Genomic DNA, 18,830 nt, shown 5'->3' on the forward strand with positions numbered 1-18,830 from the left:
CCGCTCCAATGCCATAGGGTGATGCATCACACGCCAATCGAATTTGTAGTGCTGGGTTGAAATGAGCCAATACCTCTTTCAATGTGATCAATGCTTTGTTCTTCTGGAAAGCTCGTTTACATTCATCACTCCACTTCCATGGTACCCCCGTTTGCAGTAGGGTGGTCAGTGGGTGTAGTACAGTAGACAAATTCAGCAAGAACTTATGGTACTAGTTCGCCAGCCCGAGGAACGACCTCAGTTGTGACACATTTTCCGATGCTGGAGCCTTGACTACTGCCTCAATCTTTTCAGGGGACTTATGTAACCCCTCTTTATCAATAACGTGGCCACAATACGAGGTCTGCTCCTGGAAAAACTCGCATTTGTGGCGATTAGCTTGGAGCCCATATTCTTTCAATCTAGTGAGCACCTGCTCCAGGTTGGCGAGGTGATCACTGTCATTTTCACCCGTGACCAGGATGTCATCCAAATAACACTAGGTCCCTGGAATCCCTTGCAGGACTTGTTCCATTGCCCTTTGCCAAATAGCCGGAGCTGATGCTACCCCAAACACCAGCTGGTTGTATTGGTAGAGACCTTTATGAGTGTTGATCGTGAGGTACTGTTTCGAGGCTTCTTCTACCTCCATTTGCAGGTACGCCTGGGCCAGATCAATCTTAGTGAAGCGTTTCCCTCCAGATAGCGAGGCGAAAATATCTTCAATCCGCGGAAGCGGATATTGTATAGTGTGAAGGACTGGGTTCACTGTCACCTTAAATCCCCACAGATGCGGACCTTCTTTGGTTCCCCAGGCGTATTACTCAACGACCTCTTCATTACAGGAACGATGGGTGTAGCCCACTCGCTCCAGTCCACTTTGGACAGTACTCCTGAATGTTCCAAACCTTCCAGCTCTGCTTCGACGGCTGGGCGGATCGTATAAGGTACCGGTCTGGCCTTAAAAAACTTTGGGCTTGCATTTTCCTCTATTTTGATCATCACTGTTATGCCTTTTAGTGTTCCGAGTCCCTACTGGAACACTTCTTGTGCCTCAGTTAGCATTTTTGACAGTCGTCCAGGTGTGACTTCGTCATCCTTTTTGGCATTTACAGTCAGTGCTTGTATGGAATGCCAATCTAGCTGTATCTTCCGGATCCATTCACATCCTAGTAGTGGTGGTCCTCCATCTGGCAATACATATAGGTCCATTTTTGGTGTTTCCTTGCCGTTATATATAACATTCACCCTTATTTTTCCTTTGGGGTAGACTTTTTGCCCCGTGTACGTCTTCAAGACAATCTTTGTATCTCTCAAGAGTATATGTGAGAATAGCCGCTTGCAGTCCCTTTGGTTTATGACTGTTAGGGCTGATCCTGTGTCCAATTCCATTTTCACTTGGACTCCTGCTATCTTGAGCGTGACCCAGATAGTTTGGTGATCCTCCGTTTTGATCACATTATGTAGTTTCAGACAACCCAGCTCCTTGCTTCCGGAGTCTGTATCACTCTTCTGTTTGTCTGAACTACTCTCCGTCACCTTATGTACCTTCTTGTACTTCTCCTGTGGAGATTTCTTGCTGCTGGTTTTCTTTCCCGACCTGCAGACTCTTGCTATGTGTCCTACTTTTCCACACTGTCTGCACACTTTGTCCTTGAACCAGCAATCATTATGGCCGTGTGTTGTTCTGCCTCAGCGATAGCACTTCACTGTTCCGTGTGACATTTCATTTGTGCCATATTCTTGCGGTCTCCGTTGTATCTCTGCAGCGCCCCGTGCGGCTGCTTCGTGTGATACTGCAATGCTGAAAGCCTTGTCCAGCGTAAGATCCTTTTCTGATAGAAGCCGTTTCTGGGTTCCTTCACTTTGAAACCCACACACAAACTTGTCCCTTAAAGTATCTGCTAGTCCCGTTCCAAACTGGCAGTGTTTCGATAGCTTGCGCAGTTCCGTTAAATACTCAGCATTACTTTCATCTTTATGCTGGTTCCTTTTGCGAAACTTAAATCTTTCTGCTAACAGCAGCGGTGTGGGGTTTAAGTGGTCCTGTAGGATTGACACTATGTTTTCAAAACCCTTTTCTACTGGCTTCTCTGGGGTTACTAGGTTTCGTAGTAAGCCACACGTTTTTGCACCCATTGAATTCAACAATACCAGCGCTTTCTTGTCATCTGGCACTTCATTCGCCTTGCAGTATACTTCTATGCGTTCGACATATGTCGTCCAATCTTCGACTTCATTGTTGAACGTTGTGATACTGCCACTCTTCGGCATTTTTGGGAGTGGTTAGACTGGCTTAAAATGGCGTCTCCCGCGCTTTCCTTTCTTCCCCGCTGCGGCTTAAAATGGCATCTCCCGTGCTTTCCTTTCTTCCCCGCAGCGGCTTAAAATGGCGTCTCCCGTGCTGCTGCCAACGCCGCTCTCGGCGGTCCTCCTGGCAAATGGCGACGCCCTGTGGGTTTCGTGCGCTGCTCCTGCGCTGCTGTCAATGCCGCTCTCTGCGGTCCTCGTGGCAATGGCAGCGCCTCGCATTTTCCTGCGCGCCTCTCTCCCCCGTTGACGCTGCTCTGCTCTCTCTCGCCTCTCTCTCCCGTTGACGCCGCTCGGTCCTGAACACTGGCTGCGCTCTGCTCTCTCTCATTGACGCTGCTCGGCCCTTGAACACCGGCTGCGCCCCGAGCGCTCTGCCCTCTCTCTCTCCCCTGTCGACGCTGCTCGGCCTTTTTCTGTGCCGCTCGGTCGGCTCTAGCCGCCGCTGTCCGGGAAGGGTCAGCGCACTACCTGTTGCCAGCCCGTTTCGCTGGACCACCGTGGCTGGAAAGCCAAGCCTGGCTCTCGACAGCCTCCCCTGCGATTCCCGTGCTTCTGGACTCGACCTCCTTCCACTGTTCTCCAGGAGCGAATCCCTGGGAGGTGATGCAGAGTTGCAGGTAGGTTCGAATCTTTCTCGTTGCCAATGTTTGATCCGTGTATCTTAATGTTGTGTCCTTCAATAATCAGACAAAGACTGCAGGGAACGATCAACAGGTGTTTACTGAATGAGGGTTCAAACTGCAACTGACTGTACAGAGCACTACTCAGGGTTTATGTACAGGTGTGGTCACTGCCGGTACTACAGGATACAGGAGCTGTAAAAAGTAGTTCTCCCCTTAAAGGTACATACATTACACTCTCTTCCAGTGAGATCCTTGTTTTCCGTTTCCCAGTTCCCCATTCACCCACCGGTGGGAACAAGTTTTCACTGTTTACCCACAGTAAGGTCCCCGGATTTCTCTCTCCCCCTTCACTGGCTGCCCCTCTCACGGCGCCGCTCCCACTTACCATGTTGCTGCTGCTGCTGCTGCTCCTGGCTCTGCAGGAAATGCTGATGAATGTAAAACCCTCCTGCCTCTGGAGCTTTCGTTACCCCAATATTGCTGGATATTAAAAGGAGAGAAGAGCCAATCCCCGGGTCTCCCTCACCATCACCATCCCCCCCCCCATATTCCTGAGAGCACCCCCCACCCCACCCCAATTCCAGACCCTCCAGCAGCCCCCTCCTGACTGTTCCGGCCACTCCCCGTGCTCACGGCTCTCTGTGGCGGTGGTCGGGTGACATCACCAAGCTGAAAGCTTCTCTGAGCAGGCAGCCGGTGATGTCACAGAGCGGGAGTGGGGGGAGCGGGGGTGCACACTGCAGCTGATCTCCGGGGCTTCTACAAGCAGCACCCGGGGGACGAATCCCCGATTCCGGAAAACCCCTGGCAAAAGCGGGAGGGTTGGGAACCCTAGCTGTCACATCTCTCCTCACGGCGCTCCAACATACCACGCCAAATGGAACGCAAACACACTCTTCATTGGGGTGATCTAAATGAGGTGTTTAAGATGATTAAATAATTTGATAGGATAGATCGAGAGAAACTGTTTCTTCTGGTTTGGAGAGTCCAGAACAAGGGGGTTTAACCTTAAAATTAGAGCTAGGCCGTTCATGGGTGATGTCAGGAAGCACTTCTTCACACAAAGGGAAATCTGGAACTCTCTTCCCCAAAAAGCTGTTGAGACTGGGGTCAATCAAACATCTCAAAAGTGAGACTGGTAAGATTTTTGTTAGGCAAGAGCATTAAGGGTGACGGAACCAGGGCGGGTAAATGGAGTTAAGGTACAGATCAGCTGTGATCTAATTGAATGGCAGAACAGACTCAAAGGGCTGAATGGCCTCCTCCTGTTCCTATGTTCCATTAACCAATTTGGATGATTCTTGACCGTCAGTCAAAGAGCCTTTCTTTTCCATCTGCAATATTTCAATGTAAGTGTTCAGAGAAGTGAAAAAAGCAATTCCTTTTGTGCTTCTATGATTTTTTCCGCCTGGCTTGCTCGCAGCAGTGTCCAGGAGATTAATCTTTCATTCCTGAATGGTTGGCAAACCTAGAAGCTCTGTGCATTCTAGCTCCCATACACACACGGGAAGAGTGCTCTCATCGGTTCGAGAGTGGGCGGGGGAGAATGTCTGCTCCCTATTTCAATTACAGTCAGGGCACAGTACGTCTCCTTTAATCTCACCTCCAACGCCTGCCAGGCACATTGTAAACCAGGTTTGACACCACATTGGATTTACTCTCATATGGGCATAGAACCGGAGGAGGCCATTCAGCCCCTCAAGCCTGTTCCCTCATTTAATTAGATCATGGCTAATCTAAACCTCAACTCCACTTACCCACCTTTGTTCCTTGATAGCCTTATCTCACAACAGTCTATCGACTTCAGTCTTAAAAATCTCAATCATGTGAAAATGTGCTTCCGGATTTCACCCCTGAAAGGCCTGGCTCTAACTTTCAGATGGTGTCCCCTTGTTCTGGAGTCTCCCACCAGCGGAAGGTTTTTCTTCATCTACTTTATTGGATTCTTTTATCATTTTAAACACCTCGATTAGATCACCCCTCAATCTCCTAAACTCGAGGGAATACAAGCCACGTTTATGCAACCTGTCCTCATGATTTAACCCCGTTAGCCCCGGTTTCATTCTGGTGACTCTGTGCTGTACGCCCTCCAAGGTCCATATATCCTTCTTGAGGTGTGGTGCCCAAAACTATCTTGCTGGATCCATGTGGCGACAGCTTTCCCTGGCGCGGTTGGTATTGTGCACGGGGTTAATAGAGCGTTGAGTTCTGAATAACATCATTGGACCGACATTTGAATTTTTAGGAGGTCCTCATCTACCTGCGGCGAGGACCTCACACACCTCCCGAAACCTGTAAATGCAAATAGTGACCGGTGGGAATGGGAAGGCAAGTACTCCGCCCGTTTTAACCCCGTGCACGCCCCTTTCTCATCAGGTGTGAGGGAGTTAAAATTGGTGTTTTGGTGTCTCTAGTGAGGGCATAGATCTGAAAGCATTTGGTGGGGGTAAATCCCATTTCCAATAGAGGAGGCCACCTTGTGAGGAATGAATACAGTTGACTAGTTTGGAGGAAGTGTGCAGGATTCGTTGTTTCATGTGGAAAGTGGTTGCTGCTTTAGAAAATAGTGTGTGGAAAGGGAACATTTCAGAATAGCTGGTGTCGAAAGAGTGATCAGAATAGATATGATGCAGGGCAAGATACCGAGAGAAAGGGCAGGAAGGTGGGTGAGGAGGAACATAATGCACGTAGTTATAGGCGTCTATGGGCTTGTAATATATACTTCGGGAAAGTCCAATGGCAGAGATGCAGAGAGAGAAGTTTGGAAGGTGTGGAAGGGAGAAAGGTGGATCATGTAAAGAACAGAGGACTTTATTCCACATGGCCTATGTAAAGAGAACTAGATTATTTGCTGGCTCCCATAGCAACATCTCTGATGCAGGCCAAATCATTGAATTTCACTACACGGGACGAGCTGCCCTTCAGTTCCATTCTCCATACCCTGCTCACCAGTTCACTATCCACCGGTGAATCCAGGAACCCTACATTACAACAGTGACTACACGTCAAAAGGACTTCATTGGCAGTAAACAACAACTTGTATTTATATAGTGCCTTTAACATAGTAAAATGTCCCAAGGTGCTTCACAGGAGCGTTATCAAACAAAATTTGACACCGAGCCACATAAGGAGATATTAGGGCAGGTGACCAAAAGCTTGGTCAAAGAGGGAGCTTTTAAGGAGCGTCTTAAAGGAGGCAAGAGAGGAAGAGATGCGGAGAGGTTTAGGGAGGGAATTCCCGAGCTTAGAGCCTTGGCAGCTGAAGGCACGGCCGCCAATGATGGGAGTGATTAAAATCAGGGATGCTCAAGAGGCCAGAATTGGAAGAGCGCAGATATCTTGGGGGGTTGTGGGGCTGGAGAAGATTACAGAGATAGGGAGGGGCGAGGCCATGGAGGGATTTGAAAACTAGGATGAGAATTTTAAAATCAAGTCATTGCTTAACCGGGAGCCAATGTAGGTCAGTGAGCACAGGGGTGATGGGCGAACAGGACTTGGTGCGAGCCAGGACACGGGCAGCTGAGTTTTGGATGACCTCAAGTTTACGGAGGGTGGAATGTGGGAGGCCAGCCAGGAGTGCGTTGGAATAGTCAAGCCTAGAGATAACAAAGGCATGGATGAGGGTTTCAGCAGCGGATGAGCGGAGGCAAGGGTGGAGACGGGCGATGTTACGGAGGTGGAAATATGGAAGTCCTGAGGTCGTGAAAGGCGCTGTATAAATGCAAGTCTTCCTTTTTATTTTAAAGAGGCCACTGGGCCAACGACTTAATCATCTGTGTCAGCTACATCTAAGATAGTGGTGGCTGCTTGTTCCCGTCGCTACCTCCTCCCTCTGGAGGGTAGCCGTCAGTTCCATAAAGCACACCCCTCCCCTAGTGCTCGCAGTAGGGTTTTCAGACCTTGGGCAGTGAACTTGGTTTTCCTCACTGTTCCTCGCCCCGTTGTTCAGCTTGGTTCGCAGCTGGTTCTGGATCGTCATCTGTCTAATAGCAATTCATAGTTGATTAAGAGGATGATCTGCTTTCTGTTTTGTGTCATTCGCTGGCCTGCTGTGCAGGAATTGCTAGCTCATGCATTGAAAGCAGGAAAATAAGGTTGCTTTGTAATCTTCAAAACAAAAATCAATGGTTTAGCCCCACAATAGCACAACTGCTGCAATAGCCAGGCTGTGACGGTTAATAAGAAATACTCCTGTTCACTAAAAAAGATAAGCTTTATTAGTTTAACAGATACAAACACATCATCCAGTCAGAACCAATTAAGACCTTCACCTCTTTTTACAAAGGCCGTACAAATAATACCAGTTAAGGCGGCTTCGTAATGATGATTTAATTGGGGATTTCCATTGCCTCCCCACTATTTTGCAGTACATGCAAGATACTGAAATGAAACCATATAAATACCACATTAAAAAAAAAATCAAACCATTTGGGTTCTTTGATGCAGCAAAATATCTCAGTGATTTCCCTCATTAATGTACAAAATTAATATTTTAAAATGTCATACATCCTTTGTAGTTCAATTGGTTCAGTGTATAAAAATATTTTATGCTTTAGTACCTTTGCAAATTTGATGACATCGAAAGGTTAGATACATTCAAAGTGGCTTTACAAGAGCAAAAGTGTCTTTAGTCGAGATATGTAGTTGAGGCCCAGGAGCACAGCTGTATAGTTCACTGCTTCCCGATAACCCCCATCTGGATATGTTCCTCGATCGCAGAATGTGAAGCGTTCCCTGCTATTCCTTCCACTTACTCCCCTTTTCCTTTCAATCAAACCTCTTTGGTCCCTAATATAAGCTATATACCGCAGTTCAAGGAACATGAACAAGGTGAAGTTGCACATTGGCTGAAGTTACCCATTATATTCTTTGCTCAAGTTGTCCCAGGAATCAGATATTCAGCAACGTGCGACTGTTTCACAGACTCCAGTTACTCTGGCCAAAATACTCAGTGTTGTCGTCTCGCAGTTTCTTACAAGATGTGGAACACAGAGGACTGAACATAGGAATAGAAGTAGGCCACTCAGCCCCCTCGAGCCTGTTCGATTAGATCATGGCTGATCTGCACCTCCATTCTATTTACCGCCTTTTCAATACCCTTACCCAAGAAAAATCGAGCAATCTCAGTCTTGAAAGCTCAAACTGACTCCTCAGCTTCTGCAGCCTTTTGGGGGGAGCAAGTTCCAGATTTCCACTACCCTGTGTGTAAAAAAATGCTTCCAGATCTCACTCCTGAACGGCCTGGCTCTAATTTTAAGATGGTGTCCTCTTGTTCTGGATTCCCCCACCAGAGGAAACAGTTTCTCTGCATCTACCCTGTAGAATCCTTTTACTACTTTAAAGACAATGATCAGATCAATTGATAAGGAAGCACGCATTCGTCCTGTGGGAAACGGTGGCATAGTGGTTAGCACTGTTGCCTCACAGCACCAGAGACCCGGGTTCGAATCCGGCCTCAGGCGACTGTCTGTGTGGAGTTTGCACATTCTCCCCGTGTTTGCGTGGGTTTTCTCCGGGTGCTCCGGTTTCCTCCCACAGTCCAAAAATGTGCGGGTTAGGTTGATTGGCTATGATAAATTGACCCTTAGTGTTAGGGGGATTAAATACGGGGATAGGGTGGGATATGTGTTGGTGTAGGGGTTACGGGGATCGGGTGGGATATGTGTCGGTGCAGGCTCGATGGGCCGAAATGGCCTCTATCTGCACTGTGGGGTTTCTGTGATCTGTGAAACGCATGAGGCTTACTGACAGGAAGATTGGAATGCAGGGCGAACTAGTGTGAAGGCGTCGCCAGCAGGGTCACGCAGGGGAATTCACAGAGAACATCCCTCTGGTAGATATTAAGACAAGCCTCTGACCACGTGCGCGTCCTTCTAAATTGCTTCAATGCCCTGTGGTCATGATCTTGTAATCAACTATGCGACAACGATGCTAAATATCTTAACTATGGACACGGAGTATAAGAAACAAACGCACAGGAACACGACCACCGTGCTAAGTGGGATAGATTAAGAACCGATTTAGCCACTCAAATCTAGCCATCTATAAGGCGCTGTGGGCCATCAGCAGCAGCAGAATTGTATTCCACCACAACCTGTAACCTCATGACCCGGCATATTCCTCCATCACCATCAAGCCAGGCGACCAACCCTGGTATAATGAGGAGTGTAGAAGAGCATGCCAGGAGCAGCACCAGGTGTACTTAAAAATGAGGTGCCAACCTGGTGAAGCTACAGCACAGGACTACATGCATGCTCAACAGTGGAAGCAGTATGCTATAGACAGAGCTCAGCGATCCCACAACCAATAGATCAGGTCAAAGCTCTAAAAACCCTGCCACATCCAGTCATGAATGGTGGTGGAAAATTAAACAACTAAGGAGGAAGCTCCATGAACATCCCCATCCTGATGGCGGAGCCCAGCACACGAGTGTAAAAGACAAGATTGAAGCATTTGCAACCATCTTCAGCCAGACGTGCCGAGTGGATGATCCATATCGGCCTCCTCCTGAGTCCCCACCATCACAGATGCCAGTCTTCAGCCAATTCGATTCATTCCACGTGATATCAAGAAACGGCTGAGCACACTGGATACAGCAAAGGCTATGGGATCCGACAACATCCTGGCTGTCATGCTGAAGACTTGTGCTCCAGAACTAGCCGCGCCTCTAGCCAAGCTGTTCCATTAGAGCTACAGTAGTCATTTACCCGACAATATCGAAAATTGCCCAGGTATGGCCACAAAAAGCAGAACAAATCCAACCTGGCCAATTACCGCCCTATCAACCTACTCTCAATCATCAGCAAAGTGATGGAAGGTGTCATCGACCGTGCTATCAAGCGGCACTTACTCACCAATAACCTGTTCACCGATGCTCAGTTTGGGTTCCACCAGGACCGCTTGGCTCCAGACCTCATTACAGCCTTGGTCCAAACTTGGACACCAGAGCTGAATTATAGAGGTGAGGTGAGAATGACTGCCCTAGACATCAAGGCAGAGTTCGACTGAGTATGGTATCAAGGAGCCCTAGTAAAACTGAAGTCAATGGGAATCAGGGAGAAAACCCTCCACTGGAGTCATATCTAGCACAAAAGAAGATGGTTGTGGTTGTTGGAAGCCAATCATTTCAGCCCCAGGACATTGCTGCAGGAGTTCCTCAGGGCAACAACCTAGGCTCACCTATTTTCAGCTGGTTCATTGATAGCCTCTTTGTTGATGATTGCACAGTGTTCAGCTCCAGTCACAATTGCTCACATAATGAAGCAGTCTGTGCCCACATGCAGCAACACCTGGACAACATCCTGGCCTGGACTGATAAGTGGCAAGTAACATCTACACCACACAAAGAGTCTTTTTTTTAAATCAGGCATGAACCTTAAGTAACATCTGCACCACACAAGTGTCAGGCAATGACCATCTCCAACAAAAGAGAGCCTAACCATATTCCCATGACATTTAATTACGCTACCATCACCGAGTCCCCCACCGTCAACATCCTGGGTGGTCACTACTCACCAGGTGGTCAACCATACAAATGCCGTGGCTGCTAGAGCAGGTCAGAGGCTGGGTATTCTGTGGTAAGTAGGTCACCTGCTGACTCCCCAAAGCATCTGCATCATCTACAAGGCACAAGTCAGGAGTGTGATGGAATATTATCCATTTGCCTGGATGGATGCAGCTGCAACAAACCTCAAGCAGCTCGACACCAACCAGGACATCCACTACTGGCGTACCGTGGCTGCAGTGTGTACTACCCACAGGATGCACTGCCGTAACTCGCCAAATCTTCTTCAGCAGCACTTCCCAAATCTGTGACCTCGCCCACCTAGAAGGACAAGGGCACCTCAAAGTTCGCCTCCAAGTGACACACCACCCTGACTTGGACATATATCACCATTCCTTTTATTATTCCTGGGTCAAAATCGTGTAACTCCCTATAGAACACCACTGCGGGAGCACCTTCACCACACGGACTGCAGAGGTTCAAGAAGGATGCCCACCATCACCTTCTCAAGGGCAACTAGGAAGGGGCAATAAATGCCAGCGATGCCCACATACCAAGAATGAATAAAACAAAATATAAAAATGGTTACCATCTTATAATCAGCCATGAGACAACAACGCTGGGTATTTTAATTATGGACTCGAAGTGCAGGAAACGCATAAGGATTACGAACAGGAAGGTTGGAAGGCAGGGTGAGCAAGCATGAAGGCACCACCAGGAAGGCCACTCATCGGAATATACAGAGAACATCCCTACAGTGGCTATTAAGGCAGGTCTCTGACCATGCGTGTGTCCCTCTAAATTGCTTCAATCCAGTTATTAAGACATTTTTTCGAATATAAAAACAGGATCTCAACAACGAGCATCATGCGTCCGTCCCCGGCACATGATTCCGTGGACATATGTCCTGAACGCCCAAGTCACTGGTCCTCAATGTGCTGCCACGTGATGATTCATGTGAGGTGTGTTTGGTCCGAGAAATCCCAGTCGTTGCTTGTTCTTCCTCTGCTCGGTCATCTACAGAGTAAAATAAAACCCGTTTCAAAACAGAATCAAACAGCACAGAAGGAGGCCATTCGGCCCATCGTGCCTGTGCCCGCTCTTTGAAAGAGCTCTCCAATGAGTCCCACTCCCCCCCGCTCTTTCCCCAGAGCCCTGTCATTTTTTTCCTTTTCAAGTATTTCTCCAATTCCCTTTTGAAAGTTACTATTGAATCTGCTTCCACCGCCCTTTCAGGCAGTACACTCCAGATCATCATAACTCGCTGCGTAAAAAAATTTCTCCTCATCTCCCCCCTGGCTTTTTTGCCAGTTATCTTAAATCTGTGTCCTTTGGTTACCATCTTACTGACCCTCCTGCCGGTGGAAACTGTTTCTCTGTATCGACTCGATCAAAACCGCTCACTCTGGATTCATTAAATGAGCTTCACTCTACTCTTGTTGCTGTTTATGGCTCACAGAATTACACAGAAATTACACTTGTGCGGTCCAACCAGTCTGTGTTGGTTGTTATCATTCAAACGAGCAATACCTTAATCCCATGTGCCTGCTCTGTTCCCATATCCTTTTACCTTCAACCACCTATCTAATCTATTCTTAAATGATGATGTGGTCTCTGCTTCAATCACCAACACAACCCTCTGTATAAAACAAGTTTCTCCTACTCACTGTCCTAAATCTCTTACATTTAATCTTAGATCCATGTCCTCCTTGTCCTAACTGCTCAATCACTTGTCCTAACTGCTCAATCACTGGAAACAATGTGAGGGTGTAATCGTCTGCGGCATGAATTTCGGCCATCATCATTGGTGCCTACTAGACCACCTTCGCCACCTGGGCATTAATCTGGGGCAACTGATCGCCCGCCTATTGAGGAGCTCAATTTTCATCCCATTGAAACCAACCGGATGAAAATCGGGCGGGTTCTACCATGGGCGGCTGATCCACTCCCCCAGATTAATGCCCAGACTGTGAAGGTGAAAATTACCCCCACAGTTTGTAGTGCGGAGTAAGAAGGACCTCCTTGCCAATTTAGTGATCTGCCACATAGGTGGCCCCACCTAGAGGCTCGGAGGATTGGGGGAACGTGCTCCAAGAGAGTAGCTGAGTCCCAGAAACATTGACCAGAGTTTAAATAGTTTCTTTACCTGTTCTTTCAGTTCTGAAAGCTGACCGGACAGTTGTATCACCAGATTCATGGTACATTCCAACTTATCTTGTAAACTTCTGATTTCGTTCTGTTCACTATCGCCTTCGTTACTAACCAATGATATGGCGCGCATCCGAGGGAACCAATCCAGGTTCTTCTCCTGCAATTAATCATCGTGATTAGTCTCACCTTCAGTAAGATTTGAGAACTGAGCAGAGGTTTTGTTTTTGTTGGACAGAATTATGTACTTGACTGCTCAATTACCTAAAATAAGAAAGACTTGCATTTATACAGCACCTCTCATGACCTCAGGACGTCCCAAAGCACTTTACGGCCAATTAAGTACCTTTGAAGTGCATTCACTGTTGCAACATAAGAAACTTATGTCCTAATTAGTGTTGTAAATTTATAATGATTATATAGCTCTATAAGAGAGAGCTTGCATTTATATAACAACTTGCATTTATATAGTGCCTGCAACGTAGAGAAATGTCCCAAGACACTTCACAGAAACGTAATCAGATGTACCGAGCCAAAGAAGAAGATATTAGGAGAGATGACTAAAAACTTGGTCAAATTTAACATGGATTTACAGTGGAGGATAAATAGTATTCAATGCATGTGAACAGTTTTTTTTCGTTCATGGGATGTGGGCGTCGCTGGCAAGGCCAGCATTTATTGCCCTTTCCCTGGTTGTCCTTGTGAAGGGGGTGAGCCACCTTCTTGAACCGCTGCAGTCCGTGTGGTGAAGATGCTCCCACAGTGCTGTGAGGGAGGGAGTTCCAGGATTTTTACCCAGCGGCGATGAAAGAACAGCTATATATTTCCAAGTTAGGATGGTGTGTGACTTGGAGGGGAACTTGGAGGTGGTGGTGTTCCCCATGCGTCTGCTGCCCTTGTCCTTCTAGGTGGAAGAGGTCGTAGGTTTGGGAGGTGCTGCTGAAGAAGCCTTGGCGAGTTGCTGCAGTGCATCTTGTAGATGGTACACACTGCAGCCACGGTGCGCCGGTGGTGGAGGAAGTGAATGTTTAAGGTGGCGGATGGGGTATCAATCAAGCGGGCTGCTTTGTCCTGGATGGTTTCGAGCTACTTGAGTGTTGTTGGAGCTGCACTCATCCAGGCAAGTGGGGAGTATTCCATCGCACTCCTGACTTGTGCCTTGTAGATGGTGGAAAGGCTTTGGGGAGTCAGGAGGTGAGACACTCGCCGCAGAATACCCAGCCTGTGACCTGCTCTTGCAGCCACAGTATTTATGTGGCTGGCCCAGTTAAGTTTCTGGTCAATTGTGACCCCCCAGGATGTTGATGTTGGGGGATTTGGCGATGGTAATGCCATTGAATGTCAAGGGGTGGTGAATAGACTCTCTCTTGCTGGAGATAGTCATTGCCTGGCACTTGTGTGGCACAAATGTTACCTGCCACTTATCAGCCCAAGTCTGAACGTCGTCCAGGTCTTGCTGCATTTGGGCATGGACTGCTTCATTATGTGAGGAGTTGTGAATGGCACTGAACACTGTGTGCAATCATCAGCGAACATTCCCACTTCTGACCTTATGATGGAGGGAAGGTCATTGATGATGCAGCCGAAGATGGTTGGGCCTAGGACACTGCCCTGAGGAACTCCTACAGTGATGTCCTGGGGCTGAGATGATTGACTTCCAACAACCACAACCATCGTCCTTTGTGTTCAGTAGGGATATACTGTTTACCATAAAAATGCACGGATGGGAATGTTAAATTAAATCTCAAAAGATTATTGCACTGTCATCTTAGAATAAAGAAAAAAGGAAAACCTCTCTCAATATATGTCTATGTCCGCATGCAACAAGACCTGGATGACATTCGGGCTTGGGCTGATAAGTGGCAGGTAACATTCGCGCCGCATAAGTGCCAGGCAATGACTATAAAAAAATACGCAGTATTTAGCCATGTACTGCAAATTGGGAGATTATTAACAAAACTGTGTTTCTCTGGACCTTTAAAACTGTTTCCATACGATCATATCTACCAAAGAGAAAATGAGAGCATTTGTTTGTATAATCTGGAATGTCAGAAGTTCCGTTGCTTTCTGTTAACAGTACACAGTCTTTATTGTTACAAGAGTTCATATATCTGTTCCAGTTAATTGCCTGCAGTCAGCTGATGAATTATAGACATTTTGTATATGAAAGGTGGTGATAGAGGTCACAGAGAGACTTCAAGAACCCCATCCACAGAGCCACCTATTGGCAACTACTTCACAACAGTTTACATAGCAAAGCTGAACGGGAAATGTTGACGTAGTAATTTATAATGGTAAATGTTGACAGGAAAGTGTGACCAAACTCATGAGAAATTAATGGATAGGAAGTGTGTGGCCAAGCTATATAAACATACTTATTACACCATCCAGGACAAAGCAGCCCGCTTGATTGGCACCCAATCCATCACCTTAAACATCCACTCCCTCCACCACCGGCGCACCATGGCTGCAGTGTGTACCATCTACAAGATGCACTGCAGCAACTCGCCAAGGCTCCTTCGACAGCACCTCCCAAACCCGCGACCTCTTCCACCTCGAAGGACAAGGGCAGCAGGCGCATGGGAACACCACCACCTCCAAGTTCCCCTCCAAGTCACACACCATCCTGACTTGGCAGTATATCGCCGATCCGTCATCGTCGCTGGGTCAAAATCCTGGAACTCCCTCCCTAACAGCACTGGGAGGACCTTCTCCACACGGACTGCGGCAGTTCAAGAAGGTGGCTCACCACCACCTTCTCAAGGGCAATTAGGGATGGGCAATAAATGCCGACCTTGCCAGCGACGCCCACATCCCAGGAATGAATTAAAAAAACAAAACTCTGTTTTTCTTGGAATAGTGCCTTGGGAACTTTTACATCCAACTGAGAGGGCAGACGGCAGCAATAGAATATCCTTTCATCCTTTTTTATTTGATACATATCCTTTAATATCAGTTACTGAAAATATAGGGAGGATGTAGCCTAAAATAATCCTTCTAAAAAAAACAGAAATTTTCAAGACTGCGATCATTGGAACATAGGAACAGGAATAGGCCATTTAGCTCCACGAGCCTGTTCTGCCATTCAATGAGATCACGGCTGATCTGCCCTAACTCCATCTACCCGCCTTTGGCCCATATCCCTTAATACCTTTGGTTAACAAAAAGCCATCAATCTCCGATTTAAAATTAACAATTGATCTCGCATCAATTGCCATTTGCGAGAGAGAGTTCCAAACTTCTACCACCCTTTGTGTGTAGAAGTGTTTCCTAATTTCACTCCTGAAAGGTCTGGCTCTAATTTTTAGACTATGTCCCCAGTCCTAGAATCCCCAACCAACGGAAATAGTTTCTCTCTACCCTATCTGTTCCCCAAAATATCTTGAAAACGTCGATCAGATCATTCCTTAATCGTCTAAATTCTAGGGAATGCAACCCTAATTTGTGTAATTGCTTCTCATAACATAACCCTTGGAGTCCGGGTATCATTCTGGTAAACCTACGCTGCACTCCCTCCAAGGACAATCTATCCTTCCTAAGGTGTGGTGCCCAGAACTGCTCGCAGTATCCAGGTGTGGTCTAACCCTGCAGCATAACTTCTACCCCCTTGTATTCTCCAGATCAATAGATTTTTGTTCGGTAAGGGTATCATGGTATATGAAGCAAAGGGTAAATGGGGTTGAGGTCGAGATCAGCCATGGTTAAATACAATGGCGGAGCAGGCTCGAGGGGCCGAGTGGCTGACTCTTGTTCCTATGTTTGGTTATTTTCAGTTCACCCAGGGTGACTATTCTTCCTGTGTGAGTTTAATGGCATTGGCAGTCTGTTCCATCACGGGGGTCATCACAGCTGAGCCCAGTCCTGTCACATACCTTCCAGCAGGGATCACTAAATAGCTATCAGGAGCAGACACCGTGGCCAACTTTCCACCTCCCTAGCTCAGTGGCACTGAGGCCAATGACAGCACAACAGTTTCCACCCTGGTTGGGTTCAGTTAACGAGGTATAGACTGGGCACTAAACTTGGGGACTTCCTGGTCTATTTACAAACAAGTTAAATCAAAACACACTGCGCAAAAAACACACAGTAATAAAAACACCTACAGAAAAAAAGCTGTTACACAAAGTAATGTCATAAAATTCTACAAGGCAAATAGAACTGACACTTCATTATAAGCAATAATTACAATTAATGCTTTACTGGCCGTCTAACTAATTATTAATTCTGTACTATTTCAAGGCTTCCACCTTGTTTTTTAAACTGATAGTTCAGGGTAGACTTCTGTTCAGCAAGCATCTGTACAACTTTACAAAAGCAAAATACTGCGGATGCTGGAGATCTGAAATATCGGTCATCAACCTGAAACATTAACGCTGTTTCGCTCTCTCCACAGTTGCTGCCTGACCTGCTGAGTGTTTCCAGCACTTTCTGTTTTTATATCTGTACAATTTTGTTGTGCTGTTGATGCCGAGAATTGTACAAAAGGTTGCTGTACAAAGCAGTCTATTCTCAACAGGGTTCATTCTGCATTCATAACATAAGAATTTCTAGACGAACAAAGACTACGGTCCATCTAGTTCGCCTTCTACCATCCTGGGGGTCACATGATACAACAATAATGGAGTTGTTGACTAATTATGGCAATCAATCTCTATCAATGAGCTTACAACAGACCCAGACACGAGAGGAAAACCCCAGTGGTGGAGAGCTTTGGGAGCTGTAGGTTCAAAGTCACCGTTTCCCCCCCCAAGCATGTTACAATCACCATTCTGTATTATCGGTTTTAAAAAAAGGCTCACATAAGAGCTTTAGGCAGTTATTCACACAGAGAGATGTTCCCATTGTTGAACCTACTCACAGTGCTCTCAGCTGGTGTGACTCAGCTGAAAGCATTTTACTCACGAGTGTTATATAAGAACATTTAATAATGGCCCAGAAATTCGGGTCAGGGGCTTCCCGCGGGTGTAAGCCCCCGACCTGCACTTACCTAGCGCGCCGGCAGTTGAACTGTAGAGCCCCGTGGAATTCCGATCCTGGACCTCCTCCAACTCCCGGCGCGCAGTGCTTGCGTATCCCAGGGGCGCAGTTAGTTCGAAACATCCCCTGGGATCACGTGGGCCATGGGCAGCCAATCAGAGCAGGGAAAAGCCCATTCATAAGTCTTGACAGGAAGAGCTGTCAAGACTTATAAATACTACGGCCCCAAAACAGCACTAAACATTCAAATAAATTTTTTAAAAACATCACATTTTTAAAATAAACTATAAATTACAGTAAATAACTATTTTAAACAATAATTTAAATTTGAAAAAAATAATTTTATATTCTAACAGGGCTAAAAATAAACTTACCTTGCTTTAAAGTATTTACAAATAATAAACCTGTGGAAAAAATGTTTTAATTTTAATTAATTCACCACTTACCTTGTAAAAAGCAGGCCTTACGCCTGCTTTTTATATTTCTAAATCCTGCAGGCTTACCCTCCCGGGAAAACCTGCAAAAAAAACCGAAGTTCGATGCGCACGCGCATCCTCCCCCGCGCACGCGTTCGACCTCTGAACCCCTGCTTTCAGGGGAATGGAAGTGCCGGTTTCCCGTGCATGCACAGTGCATGCACGAAACCGGCACTTCCATCGGGCTTACGGGTGAGTACCCAGTGCGTACTCACCCGTGGAGACCCGAATTTCTGGGCCATTAATGTGTTTCATTTGAAAAGAAACTGATCATAATGGGCACCGTCTCTTCATCTTCCCACAGGCCTGCTAACCTACGTAAATCCTCCCTCGACTTAGGACAAGCTCTCAGACTACGCCATGCCTACTGCTAACGCCAAGCCCACTCAGCGCTCCCGCTATGTGGTGTAACCTGGCTGGCTGGTGAAACCTTCCCAAAGCTCACTCACTCTCGACCGAGGTGGAATTCCACCCTGCATGTTTAAGAGGTACAGTTAAACCTTCCGTTCATCCGCATTCCAGGCAGCTCAAAGGCTAACGGATCATATCGACTTTTAGACGCCGAGAGAGAGAAACCGGCCCATTGAGAGCAAGGCAACCAGAATGATCCAGGGCGACTGGGAACTGAAAGTGCTGGAGCATGGTAAAGAAGCTCTCACTACACTGACCACTGTCAGGAGGAGAGTGCAGGTTTAAAAGAAATACTGCTGTTAATGGACATACAGCATGTGCTTTTCTGTATCTGCCTGACTTGCTTCAGTTCTGTAAATAAACCTAGTTAGTTAATCTGGAATCTGAACACAACTCAAG

At 46.9% G+C, this 18,830-nt stretch overlaps 1 protein-coding gene across 1 annotated transcript in view; it reads right to left on the bottom strand.

Moving 5' to 3' along the window:
* Positions 1–7,109: 7,109 nt before the first annotated feature.
* Positions 7,110–18,830, bottom strand: part of itpr2 (inositol 1,4,5-trisphosphate receptor, type 2) — a 290,627-nt gene continuing 278,906 nt past the window's right edge. Inside the window, exons 56-57 of the mRNA XM_086009952.1 lie at positions 12,566–12,727; positions 7,110–11,436 (exon numbers count right to left, since the gene is read on the bottom strand). Coding sequence (XP_085866078.1) covers positions 11,350–11,436; positions 12,566–12,727 — 249 coding nt within the window. The 3' untranslated portion in view covers positions 7,110–11,349. The remainder of the gene's footprint in view (positions 11,437–12,565; positions 12,728–18,830) is intronic.

Source organism: Somniosus microcephalus, chromosome 17 (assembly GCF_052327205.1).
Source record: "Somniosus microcephalus isolate GS21.2 chromosome 17, FLI_Smic_1.0, whole genome shotgun sequence".
Taxonomy (NCBI): Eukaryota; Metazoa; Chordata; class Chondrichthyes; order Squaliformes; family Somniosidae; genus Somniosus; species Somniosus microcephalus.